General features: G+C 46.4%; 1 protein-coding gene across 2 annotated transcripts in view; it reads left to right on the top strand.

Moving 5' to 3' along the window:
• Positions 1-23,055, top strand: part of LOC137431880 (P2X purinoceptor 5-like) — a 137,458-nt gene that overhangs the window by 25,562 nt on the left and 88,841 nt on the right. The window contains exons 3-5 of one of the 2 annotated variants that reach the window (XM_068123679.2): positions 3,743-3,814; positions 11,830-11,905; positions 12,437-12,530. In XM_068123679.2, coding sequence (XP_067979780.1) covers positions 3,743-3,814; positions 11,830-11,905; positions 12,437-12,530 — 242 coding nt within the window. The remainder of the gene's footprint in view (positions 1-3,742; positions 3,815-11,829; positions 11,906-12,436; positions 12,531-23,055) is intronic. The other variant, XM_068123680.2, reaches the window with a different exon arrangement.

Below are 23,055 nucleotides of genomic sequence, written 5' to 3' on the forward strand. Positions count from 1 at the left end.
TTCTTTTTTATCTCCAATTGTTTATTTGATCTATGCTTAATTTCAGAGTACATTGGGACATTAAACTGCGTAAATTTCAATAAAAACTGGAAAATTGAGGTGTTCTGAAACTTTTGACTGGTCGTGTATATCTATACATATATAAAACACAGTTTGTGTGTGTGTGTGTGTGTGTGTGTGTGTGTGTGTGTGTGTGTGTGTGTGTGTGTGTGTGTAATGTTACCGGTAGACTCCTAAACGGAGAGGCTCACGTACTTGATATTTGGCACAGACATGGCCATTGAGCCTGGGACGAACATGGCTGACCTAAAAATTTATTTCATAATATGTTTTTACCATATTTGAATCTCAGCGCGAAATATTATGACCGGAATCTGACCGGAAGCAGAGCAGCGCGCTGATTCGCTCAGAGCGATCACGTGATGTTCGTTGCCGCCATTAACTCAGTTACGCGTTCGCACGTATTTCAGAGCGATTGCGTTTTTGCCGGGTACTTCTGTATGATTAGCATTTAGCATGATTCAGCATAGATTTGTTTTCAGCGAGCAGAAGTACCCGGCATTGTACGAATAATATATCGATAGTGCCGTGTAGGGCGGAGTGATGCCGCTGTGGGAGGGACCGAGCAAGGTCGCTGTGGGCGGGACCGAGCGAGGTCGCTGTGGGCGGGCCCGGGCGAGATCGCTGTGGGCGGGGCCGAGCGAGGCAACTATGGGCGGGGCCGAGAGAGGTCGCTGTGGGCGGGGCCGAGCGATGTCTGCGTTAGTGCGTTGCCGTTGCCGTTGCCTGGTATAAAAAGATGGTGCTTGATGCTCTCTGCGTCAAGATACGGACTTGATGTCCGTATCTTTACAACAGACATTCCAATGATGATGATGATAAATGTAATACCACTCAAGGAAGGCCCACAACTCAAGAGAGTGGAAAAAAACAATAAAATGAACAAAAATACGGGGAAGGAGAAGCAACCACTCAGAAGAATGACAGAAAATCATTTCCCTTAAATGTACCGTGTTCACCAACTAGCACGACCAGATACAGGACACCAAAATAATTTCCCTTACACATATCGTGTCCACCAACCAGCCAGACCATACCACTTACCTCTGGATCAAACTGTATTGCAAATATTCAAACGGTTTTTACATGCTGCCGTCTCCTAGCAACCAATGAAATTTTTCAAAAATATTGCAGCTTCACTTTTCACGGAGTATGAGCGTTCTATATATTTTCAATTCAGTGCGCCCGACTCGCTCACGTACTTGATTTGTGGCATAGACATGGCCATTGGGCCTTCACGGTGTAATTTGTGCGAGGCTTTTGGTCCGAGTGAGCTTGAGTCGAGAGGGCGAATGTACGGGTTGGGAATGTACGGGTCTCCCTTCCCCCGCCCGGCAACGCCGGTACTGGAGGGCGTCACAGGATCGGTGAGTCTCCAAAAGCCGCTTCGTGCTGTTGCGAAGATTCAGGACGATGTCGCGATTGTTGTGCTGCTCTCCGACCATGAGAACTGCAACGTCATTGTTGACTGGCCCTCCCCTTCCCCCTCCCCTCCCCCTCCACCCTACCCCCTTCCCTTTCCCCCCTCCCCCCTCCCCTTTCCCCCTCCATTTTCCCCCTCCCCCTTCCCCTCCCCCCTTCCCCTCCCCCCTCCCCTCCCCCCTCCTACCCCTCCCCTCTCCCATCCCTCCCCCCTCTTCTCCCCTCCCCCTCCCCCCTCTTCTCCCTCACGTTTATACACGGAATGCCGGGTACTTCCCCCCCCCTATTCTCCCCTCCCCTCCCCCCTCTCCTCCCCTCTGCCCCCTCACCTCCCCTCCCCCCGTTCCCCTCCCCTCATCTTCCCCCTCCCCTCCCCCCGTTCCCCTCCCCTCATCTTCCCCCTCCCCTCCCCTCCCCCACCCGGCAATGCCGGGTACTTCTGCTAGTATTTATATATTGTTATGTCTGGGGGTAAAGCAATATCTAGAGCCAGGTACATTTGAGTAGGTAACATGCTTCGAGATGTCGCGATAGGGAATCTACCTGTTTAGGCGTTTGTCGGGATAAGATGTATGATTGTGGATCTACCAGGAGATTCGAGTGTTAAGTAGTTAGGGATTAAAGATAACGCCCCGGTGAGTCCAACCTGGTCATCAAACCTTTGTCATTTTGGCACTGCACACCACTTAAACATTAGTTAGGACCTTTAGTACAACACTAAATGACGCCCTTCCCCCTGACATGACTTAGGAAGAAATCGGGCTGGAACACCGCCACAATTGGCCGCCACCATTTACACCTCCGAAAGGCCTACCAACCTCACATAGCACGTGCTATGAAGAAGGAGCAGGAGTGGGTAGAGTGGCAGTGATGCAGAGGGTGTGACCTGGATGAGCTGGCGAGTCGTGGGAGGCTCTGATTGGCAGAGCAGTGCACCAATGTGACGTCATCGGCCAGGGATATTATCGAGGGTCGGACGCCATTTTCGGCAGTGCAGATCGGGTGAGCCCAGAGTTGGTGGAGTCTGAGGAGAATCGTTAGTATCCTAGTGGAGTCCGGAATGAGAGTTGATACGAGTGCAGGCCGGAGGTGCGCTGAACCAAGTTCGAGTTGAGCGCAGAGAGGCCAAGCAGTTCGAGTGCAGAGCCCGAGTCTGTTTTGAGCAGTTGGGTTTGAGGCGCGTCAGGACATTGGTCCGGGTCGACCTTGTGTGGAGCCGCTAGCCTGCGTGGGACTCGTGGCGCTTGGAGCGAGGCCTTGTGGGGCTTGGAGCGAGGGACCTCGTGGTGTGCGATCGGGCCTGAAGGAGCGGCGTTGGACGGCAGCCACCAAGACGACAAAGACAAGATAAGGCCGAGCTCCGCGTACACTGTACACGACGTGACGTGTTCTTTTCTTTAATTCATAATTCCCTCGTCTGTATCTGAAGTGTGTGTGGGGACGTCCCAATTAGGACATTCTATTACCGGCGCGTGCTTTTTCACTGTCTTTGCTTTTCCTTAATAAATCCTTGTATTATTTTTGTACATATATCTGAACGCAGTTTTCCTGGGTGTTTGGTTTTAATAGCTAAGGCTGCGGGGCTGTCGTCGTTCCCCTCCATCCTGCGCGCTTTGATTTGGAATCCGCTATTGAGTTTTCGCCTTGGGAGTTAAAGCTTCGTAATCGGCCTCCGCAACTCTGATGTTAATCGCAGTTGCGTGACAATATATATGTAAATATAAATATAAATATAGATATATACTCGTATATAGATATATATTAAACTATAAAAAAAATTGTTTTTAATATAATTTAAATGTTCAATCCAAAACATGTTGCACTGAGTTGCTGATCATGTGCTGGCAGTTGGGTGTTCCTCATCCAAAAGGCACACTGGTGTGAAAGGGGTTGCCTCGCCAAAAGGTGAGGACCGCCATCCCAAAAGATTGTCCATTTGTTTCCTCTGAGGCTCGCCATTCCACAACTATTTGTAATCAGAATGTTTCAGTATAAAGACGACCAAAACTACAAACAAAATAACACTGTGGCCCAAGGTGCTTTGAGTCAGTGAATGAGTGAGTCTGCACCGGTTTTCAGATCTACTGCAATCTTTATACTCCAGCGAGGCTCTGCATTGTTAAATGCTATCTTGTTATGTTAGTTGTCACAAGTCTTCTGCCACACGATGATACAAGCACATTCTGAACGTATGTACCGTATTAACTGCAACAATAATGAAAGAGCGTTGCAATTTCTGGCATTGCGATGTTGCGTGCAGGGAGGCAGCAGCTTTTGCATCGTCACAAACGTGTTGGAAACACCCAGGCAGATGCTGGGTACCTGTGCGGAGGTAAAAACTTCGTGTTTCTGTTTGTCTCCCTGGCAGTCAATCCAAAACCTATTTCTCCTTATCTTCTATGTCTATATGCATGTGCACGGAATTAAATGCTCATAACATTATGTTGATTAATTCCTATCGAGATAAAAAGGAAAAAAATGAAAAGTCTTCACACTTAGGTTTACAAAGAATTGCAATATTATGTACATTAGTTTAAATATATATATATATAATCCTTCCTTAACAAAAACTTATATAAAATGCGTTTATAGTAAGGGCATTTTATGAGATATTTCACAAATCTGTTAACTAAATTGTTACCAAAAAATTTCTTCACCAATATGTTTGTAAAGGTGTGTAATAACATGTGTTAAAATGTTGAAGTTCAACTCCCGTGGGAAACCCAGAAAAAAAGCTGTTGAATTCGTGTACCGAAAAATTATTTTCGAGAATTTTTATTTTTTTTAATCGGCCCTTAAGTAACTTATGAGGGGTCAAATAAGGGTTTTTCATGATTCTGAGTTGATTGTTAACATTTATATTTTCACTTTTACATTTACACACACAGTAGCTTTTATTTCACATACATATATAATACTCAAGAGTTATTTCTCATTCACAATGTCAGAAGTTTCAACAGTCATTGTCTATGTCTTCTTCAGACTCAACAACATCATGACTGCAGTTTCTGCATGTAATGCCATTACAGACTCCACAGGCCGAGATGCACGTGACCCCATTCTTCTTGCAGCTGCATCGCCGGTTGCTGCAATCTCCATGACAATTACAGCTCGTGAACTGCAATAGCTCCTCAGGAGCCGTGGGGTCCAGTGTTGGAACTGGCTCATACCCATGCACACCTATTGTCCATCCATAGTCACTGGGGTTCAGAGACATTGATCCAAGATAAGACTTCAGCAGGTGAAAACCACCCAACCTTGGAATGACGGGTAGATTTGCCTGCTTTATTATATTCACAGCCTTCAGCCAAATCGGAAGATCAAAGGTCACTATAGCGACCCCAGCGCGCCGTATGCACTCTTTCAGAGTGGTGAAGATGGTGTTGAGGTCATTAGGGTCTCCTTCAATAACTGGGAGGAACTCGATCTGTGTGCTCTGCTTTGCATCATTAGCATGGATTCTCTTCATCCAGCCATTCCAGTTGGAGTGTGGGAACTCAGGATCGTTGGCTTTGATCACCCACCCCGCTGCCCAGAGTGTGTCACCTGGAGTGAGGAGTGGCTGATCATGAGCCAGGGAGGAGGAAAGCTCAGCGAGGGGGAGAAACATGATCGCGTTCGTTCCTATCTGTTTCCTGTTCGTAAATGGAATAATCTTTACTTCAGTTCCTCTCAGGATCTTAGCTTTGTTGAGTGCCTTCAACTTCACCCGGGGGAAAGCTGCTGTTGTCTGTGGATCTGGCAAAGGTGGTGCCGGGGAGGTGACTTCGATCCAACCCATTGAGTGAAAGGGAGTGTTTCCGTGAATAGAGACAATGTTTAAATCTATATTGTCTCCAACAAACTGAGTGACTGCATTGTTTGTTTCCCCAACCTCCATAAAGACCACCTGATCATTACTTGACAATTCACTTTCACTGGCTGGCACTTTGGCTGTCATCACTGATTGATCCTCAAGCGCAGCATCAACCGCAACCTCATCATTGATCTGTTCATCGGTTTCCTCCACAATGGTGTCAAGAGTGCCAGAAGTATCTGGAACATCATCTCCACTCCTACTATTAAGGAAGCAGTATTTGTAGTTTTGTGTCTCCGTGTAAGACTCAGTGTATCCCAGCCGGTGGAACTTGTTGAGCATCCATTTTGACCCAAATCTATGATCAAGTTGTATGGAAAGCCCCATTTGGTGTGGCAATACTCCAGACCGAGGTCGACAGGCCTTAATAAAATTCTGCCCCCAAACGGCAACTCTTTCGTCTGTCTTGACAATCGGTCTCAAGAACATCTGAAGGCTTGCAGGAACAAGTGTCAGCTGACTATCGATGTCAGTCATACTGTGTGTGGTGGGGTATGACTTTGGACCTAAATCAATCAAGGCAATATCATTGGATATGAACTTGAGAGCCGTCTTTATGATCTGAGTCTTCTCATCTCCATGGTCAAGATTAGCATGATGCTCTCGCAGAATATTGTCGGTGCCATCTTTGAGACAGAGTACATCTGCCCTTCTTTCCTGTGTTGTGAAATACAAGGTGTCTTCGTATTTCTCTAGAAGTTTTATCTTTAGCCAATGCTTTGAATAAGAAAGGCTCTTCTCTGGTGACTGATCAAACTCCTGCAGCTTTTCATGGACTTGGTCCATGTTCATTACCCCATGCTCTAATTCTGAGTCTAACCATTCGCGGAATTCAATAAAAACTGCCTCTCGCTCCTCATCAATACTCCTCTGTCCTCTCTTCCTTTTTCCTTCCTCATCAGTCTTGGACAAACTGTCACCTCTCGCAAACATAAGTTTGCATCGCAAATGGTACAGTGTTTCTTCTGCTACCAAGTCGTTGATCCCTTCCAGGCGTCCAGTGACTTCAGTGCCCCAGTCATCCCCGCGACTCCGTGCTGTCTTCAGCAAGCTTGCCTTCAGTGTATCTGCAGTCAAATTATCTGGCACTCTGTATTTCTTTCTAGCTTGTGCTGGATTATTTTTGTAGAGCTGGGCTGGTTGGTTGCAAAGAATGCATACATCCTTATACAGGAGGTCAACTGACTGTGATCTTCTAGAACTGCAGCCAGTTGATGAACTGAACTCACAAGTAGTGCGTCTTCTCTTCAACTTTGATGACTCTTTCTCTGCCTTTGATGCTTGAGGTGACTTCTTGGTGGTTGCAACAAAGTTGTTGTACAGATCATTTTTACACTTCTGGTGGTACCTCAGTTTTCCTTCCTTTTGAGCCTCCTTCATACGTTCCACAACAGTAACATTTTCGACAGTTTCTGCTTGTTTCAATAAAGTTGAGTATCCCTTTGGAGTTGCCTGTATGAGCCTTTCAGCTGGTGTATCCGAGCGTGCACAGATGAAGCAATTGAGCACAGGTGGAGTAACGTCTTCATCCATATTGCTAGACTCCATGTCCTGCAAAGTAGAAAATGAGATATATTTAGAAATTATTTTTCCACAAAGGAGTGTCTGTGGTGAAATTTAAATGTTAACAATCAACTCAGAATCATGAAAAACCCTTATTTGACCCCTCATAAGTTACTTAAGGGCCGATTTAAAAAAATAAAAATTCTCGAAAATAATTTTTCGGTACCCGAATTCAACAGCTTTTTTTCTGGGTTTCCCACGGGAGTTGACCTTCAACATTTTAACACATGTTATTACACACCTTTACAAACATATTGGTGAAGAAATTTTTTGGTAACAATTTAGTTAACAGATTTTCATATGTTTCCCTTACTATTAATCTAAAATTCAATTACTTTACTATTTTTCCAATATCTAAAGCTTTAATGTCTTTCTATTGATGAAGTAAAAATAAATATTGGCTATTTTTCCCCCAATATACATGGATTAAACGAGAATGGTGGCGAGCATACAGTCGTGGCCAAAAATATTGGCACCCTTGCACTTTTTTTAAAAAACACAATGTTATCTAAAAATAAGTTGAAATTGACAAAAGTATTTGGTCTCCACAATTCTTTATTTCACTGTTAATATTACAGAACCTTTGTTTTTTATTCAGAACTTAATATTTCCTTTTAAATCAGAAAATAAATATAAATGGCATTGACAAAATTATTGATACCCTCGACTTAATATTTGGTAGCACAGACTTTGGACAAGATAACTGCAGTCAAGCGCTTCCTATAGCCATGAATGAGCTTCCTCCACCTCTCTACTGGGAGTTTGGCCCACTCTTCTTGTGCAAACTGCTCCAGTTCTCCCAGATTTGAAGGGTGCCTTCTCCCAAATGCTGTTTTCAGATCTCCCCGCAGGTGTTCAATGGGATTTAGATCTGCACTCATTACAGCCAACTTCAGAACAGTCCAGCATTTAGTCTTGAACCATCCTGGGTGCTTTTTGAAGTGTGATTGAGGTCATTACCCTGCTGCAAGACCCATGACCTTTGACGGAGACCCAGATTTCTGACACTGGGTTCACCATTGTGCTCCAAAATGCCTTGGTAATCTCCTCATGTCATGATGCCATGCACACATTCAAGGTACCCAGTGCCAGAGGCAGCATAGTAACCCCAAAACATAACTGAACCTCCTCCATGTTTGACTGGAGGTGTTCTTTTCTTTGAAGGCTTCATTTTGTTTTCTGTAAACATAGAGATGATGTGATTTACCAAAAACCTCTAATTTGGTCTCATCTGTACACAGGACATTCTCCCAGAAGGATTTTGGCTTGTTCAGGTGTGTTTTGGAAAACTCCAGTCAGGCTTTCTCAGCAGTGGGTCCTCCTGGGTCTCCTACAAGAGAACGCCCTTTCATTGAGTTGGTGACGGATGGTGCAAGTTGAAACTGTTGAACGTTGTGTCTGAAGGTCAGCTTGAATATGTTTGGCAGTTTATCTAGGTGCTTTCTCCACCAATTGAACAATCATTCGCTGCAATCTTCGATCAAGTTTTTTTCTTGCGGCCACGTCCAGGGAGGTTGGCTACAGTGCCATGGGCCTTAAACTTCCTGATAACATTGTGTATGGTGGACACAGGAACATCAATGTCTCTGGAGATGGACTTGTTGCCTTGAGATTGTCCATGCTTAGCTACAATCTTGTCTGACCTCCTCAGACAATTCTCTGGTTTTCTTTATTTTCTCCATGCCCATACACACACAGTGACACAAAACAGCAGAACGACTCCTTTTCCCCATTCAAACTGGTTGAATGAGTGATTTTTATATTGCAGGCTCCTGCAACTCACCATAGGTGAGTTAAATTCCAAAGTAAAGGAGAATCACCTTCATGAAATCTAATTATTCCGTACAACTTCTAAAAGGTACCAATAATATTGTCCGGGCCATTTTATGATTTCTGTGTGGAATAAGCTAAGATTTAGTGATTTTTTCAACTTTTGTTGTTTTGTTGCACTGCAAACCAAATAAATACATTTGTGGATATGAAAATATTTTTTAATCTCAACAATTTTCTGGAAGAAATGGTGCATTATTTGAAAAAGGTGCAAGGGTGCCAATATTTTTGGCCACGACTGTCCCTCCGCCAGGCTGAACAGTTTATATTTTGTATCCCACTGATCGGTGATATCTGGACCGAAACCAAAAGTGAATCAGCTTGTTCCTGTCACCTAACCAACTCATTCACCTAGCTGTGTCTTAAGTCGTGCACAACCTTTTGAAATATCATGCAAAATATCAATGTTGGTCCCATCACTCAATGGTCGAGAATCACTGAAATTCTTCAAAAAGTATCGTGTCCGGATCCGTATCTTTACCAAAATCGAATTTATTTGTCCTTGTCTCACACCCAACCTCTGCACAAAATTTCGTAACTATTCATCCACAACTTTTTGAGATATCCTGTTCATAAACAGGCAAACAGACAGGCAAACACACAACATAAAACAACCATAACCTCCATCAACCCTCGGTGGAGGTGGTAAAAAATAATAAGAAAAACAATCAAAAAGCTAAATCTTGGTATGAAAAGTCCTCGACCCAAAAACTAAAACTGGTTTCAAATCTACCTTTTCCACCGAAACATCCCGAACAATCCAAGCTGAATAACCTTTGACAATGGCTGTCACGTACCAAACTTCTCAACAAGGTGGAATTTTAAGGATTTCCGTTTGAAAGTTTTTGCTAATCTTTGAGCTGCAGTTCTGCACCAGACTCTCAAGTTTACCTTCATGGGTTTTTTAATCACAAAAAGAGTGATCAATAAAGTACCTTGTATTTCAACAGATGTGACGTATTTACAATACCTTCAGAAAGCATACCGTACCCGAAATCTACACATAATACCCAATAATCTCAAAGTGGAATTATCTCTGAGAAATTTTTACATAATCATTAAAAATGAAATACAGAAATATGTCATTTACATAAGTATTCAACTCTCTGAGTTAATACTTCGTAGAAGCGCCTTTGGCAGTGATTACAGCTTCGAGTCTTCTTGGGTATATCTGCGTCAGCTTTGTACACGTGGATTTGAGGAGTTTTTCCCATTCATCCTTGCAGATTTTCTCAAGTTCTGTCAAGTTGGATGGGGAGCGTCGGTGAACAACAATCTTCAAATCTTTCCACAGATTCTCAATGTGATTCAAGTCTGAGCTTTGGCTGGGCCACTCGAGGACTTTCACGTTCTTGTTCTGAAGCCATTCCAGTGTAGCTTTGGCTGTATGCTTGGGGTTATTGTCCTGTTGGAATGTAAATCTTCGCAGCAGTCTCAGAACTTTTGTACTCTGAACCAGGTTCTCGTAAAGGATTTGCCCGTATTTGGCTCCATTCATTGTTCCCTCTATCCTAACAAGTCTCCCAGTCCATGCTGCTGAAAAGCATCCCCATAGCATGATGCTGCCACCACCATGCTCCATGGTAGGAATGGTGTTAGATAGGTGATGACTTGTGCTCAGTTTCTGCCAAACGTAACGCTTTGTATTCAGGCTAAAGAGTTCAATTTCCTTCCCATTAGACCACAGAATGTTACCTCTTGCTCTCAGAGTCTTTCACATACCTTTTTGCAAACTTCAGGTGTGTTGTCATGTGCCTTTCCCAGGAGTGGCTTCCATCTGGCCACTCTCCCATAGAGCCCAGATTTGTGAAGTGCTGCAGAGATTGTTTTTCCTTCCGGCAGGTTCCCCCATCTCAGCCAAGGAACTCTGTAGTTCTGTCAGAGTGGTCATTGGGTTCTTGGTCACCTCCCTGACCAAGGTCCTCCTTGCCTGGCTATTCAGTTTGGTCGGATGGCCAGCTCTAGGAGTCGTCTGGGTAGTTCCATATTATTTCCATTTCCTAATGATGGAGCTCACTCTGCTCTTGGGAACTTTCAACACTCTAGAAATTGTTTATACCCTTCCCCAGATCTTGGCCTCCTCACAATTCAATCTCGGAGTTATATGGACAGTTCCTTGGAGAGTTTCTGCTCTGACATGCACTATCAACTGTGGGACCTTATATAGAAAGGTGTGTTTCTTACTACATCACGTCCAATCAATGGAATTGGCCACAGGTGGACTCCAATCAAGTTGTAGAGACATCTCAAAGATGATCAAAGGAAATTGGATGCACCTGAGCTCAATTTGGAGTGTCATAGCAAAGGGGTTGAATACTTATTGACTAGTTGGTCAATTGACTCAAGTTGGAATACTTATTGACTCAAGACATTTCAATATTTCTTTTTTTAATTATTTTGTAAAAATTTATGAATAAAAAATTCTACTTTGACGTTATGGGGTATTGTGTGTAGATCAGTGACAAAAAGTCTCAATTTGATCGATGTTAAATTCAGGCTGTAACACAACAAAATGTGGAAAATGTCAAGGGATGTGAATACTTTCTGAAGGCGCTGTACTCTTAGCCTTAGATTCTTGTCATTTCTTGGAAGAAAAGTAAAAGTTTTTTTCGAAACAAGGTAAGAAAAATATATAAACCTTCAATAAAGCCAAACTGTACCATTAAAAACAAGCATGAATTGCATTTGGATAACGAACATGCCCAAAGGGTTTGAATTTGTCGTCGTGTATCGCATGTGAGTCACGTATGATGCATCACGAAGGGCGAACCGCTTCCATCACACGCTACACTGACTTTAAATTCCGTTTTGGACTTCTTCATAAAACTTTTAACAAGTTCATCAAAGGAATACAGGGAAATAACTCCAATTACTACACAGGGACGTGGTGGATTAATGGTTTAGATTACTCTTAATGAATCTGGAATACGACTTCTGTTAAGGTGATGTTGGAGGGAGACAAGAAGCATTTCCAAATGCAGCTGTTCTCAGGTCAGCCATTGATATAGGGAATGTGCAACCCTTAGTTTCAATAAGAAATGCACAGGAAGGGTGTGGTTTGATTATTATCAGCTTCTTGTGATTCCTTTTCCAAGCAGAAGAAGAAAGTACCAGGAGCAAAATGCACCAATGTCTCGGATTGCAAAGCAGGGCAGACTCATCTGCTTGGAAGTGGTGAGTAACCGTGGATGAAGCCGCAAGCCCGTGCAGGTTTTTTTTGCGATTTCACCAACTATTCCTGTTTTAATCAAACTCTTTGCCAGAGCACAATCCTACTCCCTCAATCGTCCTCATTCTGAAAACAAGATGTGACACTTAAAATGTAAAGCAGTGTACAACAGGTGTATTTCATAGCAACTCGTGTAAACAAAGGCAACCACATCACATGGAAGTAAATGTACTTCTGCTTTCACTTAATGCTTTGAGAAAGTTTCCCAAGGGGTGAATACTTTTTATTTCACAATTTGTCATCAGGTTGCTCTGTCAATGGGAAGCAAATCTCGCACTCGTGTAATTATTATGACTCAAAATGGATTTTTACTCCAGTTATTGATAAGTTGGAGTATTTTCCACAAGTGAACGTGATGTATATGGTGTGAATGTATACGGTATGTGAATGAGTGAATGCGGTGTATGTGATGTGAACAAACAAAACGTGTTACAAGTTAAAAGTGCAATAGCGTGGCATGAATGATGTACGCACAGGTGTGAAGACGGGACGCTGTGTTCCACTTGATGATGAGCACAAGACGTGTGAGGTCATGGCTTGGTGCCCCCTGGAATCTGGTTATGCTCCCAGGTATGACTGCTACTTATTCTAAGCTTACAATTCCAGAAGTTGAAAATAATGTGCAGTATATATGTGTATGTATATGGCCTACCCTGTATATAAATGGCCCACGAGGCCCACCCTGTGTGTGTGTGTATATATACATACGTTGTATATATACACACCACCAGATCACCAAACTCGGACCGTATTATATATATACACACACACACACACGAGTATATACAGGGTGTTTCAAAAAAGATTGATACAACTTTGACTTCCTGACATTTCTTTGTTTTTTGACCGATACCGTTTTCCTTTTCAGAGTTTGGTGTTGTTATCGTGGTATTTGTTCCCCGGGATTTCTAGCTCCGTAGCTCAACTATGCCATTGACAGTGGAGAAAAACACAAAAGTGGTGGCTCTGTGGTATGAGACTAAATCATATGTAGACACCCGCCAGAGGTTCTGCCGGGAATAGGACGTCACAACATGTGATGGACCCACAAATTGTGCCATTCAATGTATTGTGAAACATTTTGAGCACAAGGGTACAGTGCACAGCCAGATCAAGGGCAATAGTGGAAGGCCAGCATCAGTAACCACGAGCCAAGCCAACATGGACGCCGTGCGGGATTTCTGTTCCTTTGTATATATATTGATGATGAGCACAAGACGTGTGAGGTCATGGCTTTGGCCCACGAGGCCAAAGGCCCACGAGGCCTTTGGCCCATGTGTGTGTATGTGTATATATATATATATATATATATATATATATATATATATATATATATATATATAGATAGATAGATATATATAGATATATATATATATCGCGAGAGTTTCATTGCGAGAGAGTTCAATGATCTTAAAGGCCTTGATTTCCCGGTGTCAAGCTGAGCAAGATGTGAAGCAGGAGCACCAGCCCAGAGGAGAGAGCAGTACTCCATCAAGCTGCGAATGAAAGCCTTGTAGGTGGAAAGGAGCTCAGTTGTGCCAAGGCAGGACTTTGCATGACGGAGGATCTGGCTTTGGAGACCGGCTTGGAAATGTGGTTTACCGAATCGAGATCATGGCTGACAGTGAGACGCAAGAGTTTGAGTGAATGAACTTTTTAGGGTTGTTGAGAAAGTAGATGGGCGGGGTTGTGATGCCGTCCTTTCGGAAAGAGAGAGGGTGGGTGCGTAGGAATTCTCAGGATTAAAAGACACATTTAAAGTGTTTGTGCAGTTTGTGATTTTGTCAAGGTCTGAAAAAAAGGGAAGAGCTTGCTGCCTGTCTGTCTGAAGGATGAGGGATGTCACGGCAGAGAGTACTCCACTCTCTTATATATATCTATATATATCTATATATATATATATATATATATATATATATATATATATATATATATATACATATATATATTGTTGCGGATCCACCGCCGGCCTTCTCCCCTTACCAAGGGGGGATTAGTCCCCTTGTCTGACTGGCCTGGCGGGACCCGGGGCCTTTGACGTCCCTTCCGGACAGCGCGAAATAGGGTATTAGGACCGAATTCACTATTATCTAAATACTCGCGCTGCCCTGGAAGTGAGGAAATAAGCCCCACACGAACCACGTGTGTTGAGACGCCGAGCGGTTTTGCATACACGCGATCCGCGCCGTTATCACTTACTAGACCCCGATTCAAGCGGTTCTTATTCGTACCACGCTTAGTCAATGGAGAAATCACAAAGGCGATCGAATTGGAAAAAGGAAGAACAAGATTTATTTACACTATACAATGGTTCAAGAAAAAGGGGACACAGTGCAGCCTTATACGGTCTTACTTAATACCCAGGACAAACGGGCCCATCTCACACACACTCACACGGGGCTTGCAGCTGCAGGATGATGGTCCGCGCGTCCAGGGATGGCTCTCATGCAGCTCCCTCCGGTCTCCGGCTCGTCCCGTGCAGATGGTAAGTAAAGAAGGCAGGAGCTCTCCGCATGTCGTTTGGCGCACAAGGGTTAATATGGGGCGATTTGGTAGGGAGCGGACTTTGGCGGTTAATCACTGGCAGGTATTACCGCATTTACTCGCATGGCTGAAGTAGGCGCTATTGGCCACCAGCGCGTCTGGCTGCCTTTCCTTCGGCGCGTACGTAATACTGAGATATCGTGTAAATGCCCACAAAGCGAGCGCTGCTTCAGTCGAGTCCTGTTCACCACTCACTCGTGCTCTCTCGTGCTCCTTGTAACAAGTCCCTCCAGCGCTAGTCCTTCCTCTCGTGCAAGTCCTGTTCAAGGGCTTTGTGCCAAGACTTTTATAGGCACACCCCGCGAACCTTCTAGCACTCACCAGATGCGCCTTACCACGCCCTATCACGCCATGCCCTTAGAGCCCTGGTTGGCTGGTGGCCCTTACCGTCATCAGCTCTGACGTGCTGCCTTGACGCCGCACCACCCCGACCCCGTGCTCCTCCCTCTCAGGCCTACCTCGTATTACTCGACTAGTGAGCGAGCAAAGGGCAGCAAGCGCTGCTGGCAGCCAAAGCGTAATAAATGCTGCGGGTAGCCAAAGCGTAACAAACTGAGGGATCAGCCAAATGGGGCGCGGGATCAATTATGCCCATGGAGGTGGAACTTGGAGGGTGCTGCAAAAATGAAGGGGACCTAAACTCATGTCTTTACACAACGCAGATATTACTAGGGGATAGTGGCAACGCAGATATATATATACGGTGCATTAAGAAAGTATTCAGACCCCTTCACTTTTTCACATTTTGTTATGTCGCAGCCTTATGCTCAAATCGTTTAAATTCATTTTTTCCCTCATCAATCTACGCTCAATACCCCATAATGACAAAGAGAAAACAGGCTTTTAGAAAGTTTTGAAAATTTATTAAAAAGAAAAAACTGAAATATCACATTGACATAAGTATTCATACCCTTTGCTATGACACTAGAAATTTAGCTCAGGTGCCTCCCATTTCTCTTGATCATCTTTGAGATGTTTCTACACCTTGATTGGAGTCCACCTGCGGTGAATTCAATTGATTGGACATGATTTGGAAAGGCACACACCTGTCTATATAAGGTCTCACAGCTGCCAATGCATATCAGAGCAAAAACCAAGCCATGAGGTCGAAGGAACTGCCTGCAGACCTCAGAGACAGGATTGTGTCGAGGCACAGATCTAGGGAAACCTACAAAAAAAAAAATCTCTGCTGCATTGAAGGTTCCCAAGAGCACAGTGGCCTCCATAATTCTTAAATGGAAGAAGTTTAGAACAACCAGGACTCTTCTTAGAGCTGGCCGCCCGGCCAAACTGAGCAATCGGGGGAGAAGGGCCTTGGTAAGAGAGGTGACCAAGAACCCGATGGTCACTCTGGCTGAGCTCCAGAGATCCTGTGTGGAGATGGGAGAAACTTCCAGAAGGACAACCATCACTGCAACACTCCACCGATCTGGGTTTTATGGCAGAGTGGCCAGACGGAAGCCAAACAGTTCAATCTTGGTTTCATCAGACCACAGGATCTTGTTTCTCAGTCTGAGAGTCGTTTAGGTGCCTTTTTGCAAACTCCAAGCGGGATTTTCATGTGTCTTTCACTGAGGAGAGGCTTTCAATGTGCTAATTATGATGCTGGTGCTTAAACAAGGTGATGAGGATGTGTAAACCATAAAAGAAGAAATTTCACATTTAAAATGCAATGAAGTATGTTAATGAAGTCCCGTGGTTGGTGGAGAATAAAAGGTTTTACAGTGTTTGTGTCGAGCCGCCATTGTTTCAAGATGGCGTCGAAGCTGTGAAGCAGACCAAGCAAATGAAATCCACCTCACTCAATAGTCTTGTTGATGCACAACAACATGTTACAACCTCTGAAGGATAAGTGCGTTCAAAGACTGAATGAGAGATTTGAGCCTTCGCAGATTGAGAGGGTTACAGACTGTTCAGGGTTCTATCGATCAATATTACAGTATTCCAGTATTTGCATGAACGTGAGTCTCATCCACAGAGTTCTATAAATAAACAACAGTGCGCACCTATCACATGACCCTGTGACGTTTAGAAGAGTGAGCCGCCATTACCAAAGAGGGCAAATCAGCGCTGTTTACGTCAGCCGGCCTGAAGTCCTGAATACCGTGCATGGGTATCAGCAGAATGTGGCTGTGGATTTTACTAGATGCCTATTGCCTATGACGGATGTATTGCTACAATAAATGGAACTGAGGAACATTTGGAAATATGCATGAACTTGAATCATGTGAATTGAATAGGCCGAGGCCTACACTCACGACACTGAATCCCTCAGGCTACACTAAAGCTCCATCATGAGTTACATCATGATTGTTATCGTGTTACCCAGGATTGTTACACGGAATAGACTGTATTAGCTTACGAAGTTAAAGCTTAACTCATTGCATTATAACTGTGCATATCGCTGATACAAATGAATTCTGTTCAAAGCTGTACATTGGCATTCAGCCCGAAATTGTCAATTTAAGGGAAGAAAATACACTCTTTTATCAAATGCATTTGTAGGAAATACTTTGTTCTTATTTATTTCCATAATTTGGCTAAGATAAAGCTAGGTACGGTTTCGTTCACGAGTGACAGTTTCATGTATTGTTTACATTCAAACTCGTACGCCAAGTGTTGCCACTCGGGTTTTTCGAATTTCACCAATCGGGTGCCTGAATTTCACCAAATTGAAGTAGATTTCACCAAATGCCAAGTTTTCATTGGATATCGACTGCGAAATGATAACAAACTTGTAAATATTGTTTACGATTTTTTTTTTTTTTTTTTTTTGTATACTGAATCGAGGCTCGTGAAGGAGATACAAACTTTATTGACAAATGAACTGTCAAACAAACTTTTTTTAACGAAAAGAGTTGCATAAAGTTCGCAAAACGGCCTCATCATTACTCATCATCAACTATGTCATAGAAAGTGATGGTGGAGTTCTGCTCTGCAGCATTTTCCAGTCGGGTGGTGTAGCTGGAATGGCACTCTCCGGAGTGCACTGCGTCTACGAGCTCTTTGGACGGCGTCCAACTGTAACACTTTTCTTCCCTGATGCGCCAAGTGTTGTCTCGCCAGGAGTCTGTTGGCGACGGTCGATGCATGTAGTCGATTGGTTGTTAGAGTCTTCACCATGTTCACCTCTGAAAACACTCGCTCAACACACGCCGACTAATGCGGAAGTGCGAGCAATGCGCACATAAGTCGGCAGAGTACAGGGAATTTCGGCTCACCGGTTCCATCCGCCACCTGCTTCAGTTCTGGCCAGAACACAACGGGTGACTTTCCGGCAAGAGCACTCAACTGGTCGCGCGAATACAGAAGGGCCCGCCATTCATCATCCAGTTTGTTCAGATCAGCCTCTGGAACCAGTCGAGGGAACTTAAGCGCCCGTTTCACCAGAGAGGTCATAGTCTGTTGGCTTGACAAAGCCTCTTCTGCATCGAGACAAGAAATCATGGACAACACACTGTCCTCTGAGAAGTCAAACCGCTTATGGATCTGGACACACAGTTCTATGAGAAACTCGACGCAGTCTTCTCTAAAGTGCGTCTCCGCGTCACCGAGCGATACTTTCTGCATCTCAGCATAGCAACGCCCACCAAGATGAACTTCCGTGATGGGGCGATGGTTACTCTTCGAGGTAGGGTCAATGGTTGCCACATCGCGGGTGAGAATGACCTCATCACGTACGATCATTGATAGGATCTCCCTGTATGTATCCCTGATCGATTTGAAAACCTTGTGAACCCTGAGGTCCTCTGACTAGAACTGGAGATTCATACTATCAATCTTTGACAGCACATAATTCAGCAAAAGAAGCATGTGCTTGGAACCAGGCGTTGCCATGACTTTGAATATACTCGCAGCGCCATCCACTTTGTCTTTGGGTGATTCTGCCTGGAAGAACAACTTCAAAGGTTCCCACTGCTCCAGTATTCTCGTGACGACCATACCGCGTGAAAGCCATCATGTCTGGGCCATCTTCAGAATCCTGTGACTGACTGTTTTTATGGCTTCCTGAATCATTGCGAACTCCCTCATCCATTTCAAACTGCGTGCAAAATAGCCACACGCGTCTTTTAGGAACGTTTTGAGCCACGAAGGGAGCCGGAGACTAGCATGACTAGCGCATAGCGCGAAAGAGTGGCAGACACATCCCAGAACTAAAACATCGGGTAAGTCTGATTTCAATCATGCCTGAAAACCACTAGTAGATCCCATCATGGTCGAGCAATTATCTGCAGCAAAGCCAATCCGATTGCTCAACGGTATGCCCTTGTTATTTAGCAGTTTCTTCACTGATTGGTACAGGCCATCTGCCTTCCCATCTTCAACTTATATGATATCAAGCAGGGCATCATGGACTGCATTATCTTTACAAAAACGGACGACGACCGCCAAAAAGCTGGTGGATAGATATATCCGTAGATTCATCGATCAACAACGAAAAATACTGCGTCTGGCAGATAGAGGCTACTGAATTCCTCTCTTCGAATGCGACACCATCCTGCATGACATACGAAGCTTTCGTACATTTCAGTTTCATATTTGCTGCGATCGCACTGTCGGGAAACATAGCCTTCAACAAATCAACCATATGATCAGCTTGTGCGAAAGGAGTGCGGTGCTCCGCCATGAATCCTACCATCAGAAGCTCGGCCTTGGCAGTCAATTCCTCAGGATCTGGATCTGAAGATTTCCTTGGCTTTAAATAGGTCCCAATATTGACGTGGCTTTTAGTTGCATCCATGGCTGTGTGTGTTTACTTGATGACGCATGTCTTATGAGAGCTTGTTTGTTGGGGTTTTTGAAGTGATCGTTACAAACTGTGCAAACCGCTTGCTTATTGCCACGTTTTGCAAGCCACCCCCTGAACGCAGGTTCTTTATCATTATGCCACGAGCCGCAAAAATTATGCCTGTACCACGACCTTGCCTTCTTGGAATTGGACGGCCCCTCCGGCCCCTCCGCCCCCTCCTGCTGCTGATCATCATTCTTTCCGTCAGTGTCGGAGCTTGAGGGACGGGATGTCGACATAATTACTCCTGAAGGAGAGAATGACACAAGACAATTTCACTTCAAACAGACATCCACCAGCCCTGCAAAATGGGAGAGAGAGAAAATGTCGGCGAGCAGAGCCCAGAGCGAGCCGTTTTACTCGCCGTGGTCTGACGTCACCGGCCCTTCCCTCCAATCAGTGCGCAGCTTGTTGGTAGGTCTTTTTCGCCCTCCGCACCGATTGGCCGAATGTTTGCGCCTCCCTCACTGATTGCCGGAGGTGTCATTGGTCGCACTTCGATTGTCGGTGGCCAATCAGTGTGGCCCGCTTCTTGTATGCCCCTCCCCCTTGTCAATCAAAGGTCCTCCTGGGCGTGACTATGCCTGTCATGGTGTTGTACTGGTGATGTGGCTGACTGAGGCCCCATCGGCGGTGCCCCGAACTGGCTTCCTGTTGGTTCTTAACTACTTAACATGCCCGCCCCCTCGTGGCGGGGAGTATTGTTGATATTTCACCAGATTTCGACCAATTTCGATTTCTTCCACCAGATCACCAAACTCGGACCGATTTCACCCAATTGGGTGAAATTTCACCAAGAGTAGCAACGAAGACGCCAATGCATGTACATCCGGGTTATCCGAGCAATTTTTGCCCTCTTTGGTAATGGCGGACGTTCCCTCATGTGCGCACGCGATAGTAACGTTAGCGGCGTAGGAACTGCGCACTCTTGTTTATTTATAGAACTCTGTGGTCTCATCTCATCCAGCTCGCCTTCCTCCTTCCTTCTTTGAGTCCTTCCATCGGTCATTCATTTTGCTTTGCTTTGCTCACTCACGTTCCTTCTTTCACTCTCCTTCACGCTTTGCAAATTCATTCTCGTTACATCATTCATCTTCGTCATTCATTATTTCATACAACTTGCTACTCTATCCTTTCGTTCTCTTCCTTATTTCTTTGCCTTCTGCACTTGCACACCATCGATTTCACGTTCCCATGTCCGATAGCTCCGTCGATGGAAACACATTATAAACATGCCACGAGTGACGTCACGGCTCCAGGGGCCACGTGTTGGGGGAGGTGGTTCCTGCCCCCATCCTCCTCGCATTCGATCACTCCCCCACCATTTTCCCTCCCACTCCCCCACCATTTTCCGTCCCACTCCCCCACCATTTTCCCTCATACTCCCCCACCATTTCCCCTCCCACTCCCCCACCATTTCCCCTCCCACTCCCCCACCATTTTCCCTCATACTCCCCCGCCATTTTCCCTCCCACTCCCCCACCATTTTCCCTCATACTCCCCCGCCATTCCTCCTCCCACTCCCCCACCATTTTCCCTCATACTCACCCGCCATTTCCCCTCCCACTCCACCACCATTTCCCCTCATACTCCCCCACCATTTCCCCTCCCACTCCCCCACCATTGTCCCTCATACTCCCCGCCATTTCCCCTCCCACTCCACCGCCATTTTCCCTCATACTCCCCCGCCATTTTCCCTCCCACTCCCCCACCAGTTTCCCTCCCTCTCCCCCACCATTTCCCCTCCCTCTCCACCACCATTTCCCCTCCCACTCCCCCCACCATTTCCCCTCCCACTCCACTGCCATTTTCCCTCATACTCCCCCAACATTTCCCTCCCACTCCCCCACCATTTCCCTTCCCACTCCCCCACCATTTTCCCTTATACTCCCCCGCCATTTTCCCTCCCACCCCCCCACCATTTCCCCTCCCACCCCCCCACCATTTTCCCTCATACTCCCCCGCCATTCCCCCTCCCACTCCCCCACCATTTTCCCTCATACTCACCCGCCATTTCCCCTCCCACTCCCCCACCATTTTCCCTCATACTCACCCGCCATTCCCCCTCACTCTCCCCCACCATTTCCCTCAAACTCACCCGCCATTTCCCCTCCCACTCCACCGCCATTTTCCCTCATACTCCCCCGCCATTTTCCCTCCCACCCCCCCCCACCATTTTCCCTCCCACCCCCCCACCATTTTCCCTCCCACTCCCCCACCATTTTCCCTCATACTCACCCACGATTTTCCCTCCCACTCCACCGCCATTTTCCCTCATACTCCCCCACCATTTTCCCTCCCACCCCCCCCCCCACCATTTTCCCTCCCACCCCCCCCACCATTTTCCCTCCCACCCCCCCCCCACCATTTTCCCTCCCACCCCCCCCACCATTTTCCCTCATACTCCCCCGCCATTCCCCCTCCCACTCCCCCACCATTTTCCCTCATACTCACCCGCCATTTCCCCTCCCACTCCCCCACCATTTTCCCTCATACTCACCCGCCATTCCCCCTCCCACTCCCCCACCATTTCCCTCATACTTACCCGCCATTTCCCCTCCCACTCCACCGCCATTTTCCCTCATACTCCCCCGCCATTCCCTCCCACCCCCCCACCATTTTCCCTCCCACCCACCCCCCCACCATTTTCCCTCCCACTCCCCCACCATTTTCCCTCATACTCACCCACGATTTTCCCTCCCATTCCACCGCCATTTTCCCTCCCACTCCCCCACCATTTTCCCTCCCACTCCCCCACCATTTTCCCTCATACTCCCCCGCCATTCCCCCTCCCACTCCCCCACCATTTTCCCTCATACTCCCCTGCCATTTTCCCTCCCACTCCCCCACCATTTTCCCTCATACTCCCCCGCCATTCCCCCTCCCACTCCCCCACCATTTTCCCTCATATTCCCCCGCCATTTTCCCTCCCACTCCCCCGCCATTCCCCCTCCCACTCCCCCGCCATTCCCCCTCCCACTCCCCCACCATTTTCCCTCCCACTCCTCCGCCATTCCCCCTCCCACCCCCCCCCCCCCACCATTTGCCCTCATACTCCCCCGCCATTTTCCCTCCCACTCCCCCACCATTTTCCCTCATACTCCCCCGCCATTCCCCCTCCCACTCCCCCACCATTTACCCTCATACTCACCCGCCATTTCCCCTCCCATTCCACGCCATTCCCCCTCCCACTCCCCCGCCATTCCCCCTCCCACTCCCCCGCCATTCCCCCTCCCACTCCCCCGCCATTCCCCCTCCCACTCCCCCGCCATTCCCCCTCCCACTCCCCCGCCATTTTCCCTCATACTCCCCCGCCATTTTCCCTCCCACTCCCCCACCGTTTTCCCTCATACTCCCCCACAATTCCCCCTCCCACTCCCCCACCATTTTCCCTCATACTCACCCGCCATTTTCCCTCCCACTCCCCCGCCATTCCCCCTCCCACTCCACCGCCATTTTCCCTCATACTCCCCCGCCATTTTCCCTCCCACTCCACCGCCATTTCCCCTCATACTCCCCCGCCATTTTCCCTCCCACTCCCCCACCATTTTCCCTCATACTCCCCCACCATTTTCCCTCATACTCCCCTGCCATTTTCCCGCCCACTCCCCCACCATTTTCCCTCATACTCCCCCGCCATTTTCCCTCCCACTCCCCCACCATTTTCCCTCATACTCCCCCGCCATTTTCCCTCCCACTCCCGCACCATTTTCCCTCATACTCCCCCACCATTTTCCCTTATACTCCCCCACCATTTTCCCT

This window comes from Myxine glutinosa, chromosome 7, assembly GCF_964187855.1.
Source record: "Myxine glutinosa chromosome 7, kmMyxGlut1.1, whole genome shotgun sequence".
NCBI classification, from domain to species: Eukaryota; Metazoa; Chordata; class Myxini; order Myxiniformes; family Myxinidae; genus Myxine; species Myxine glutinosa.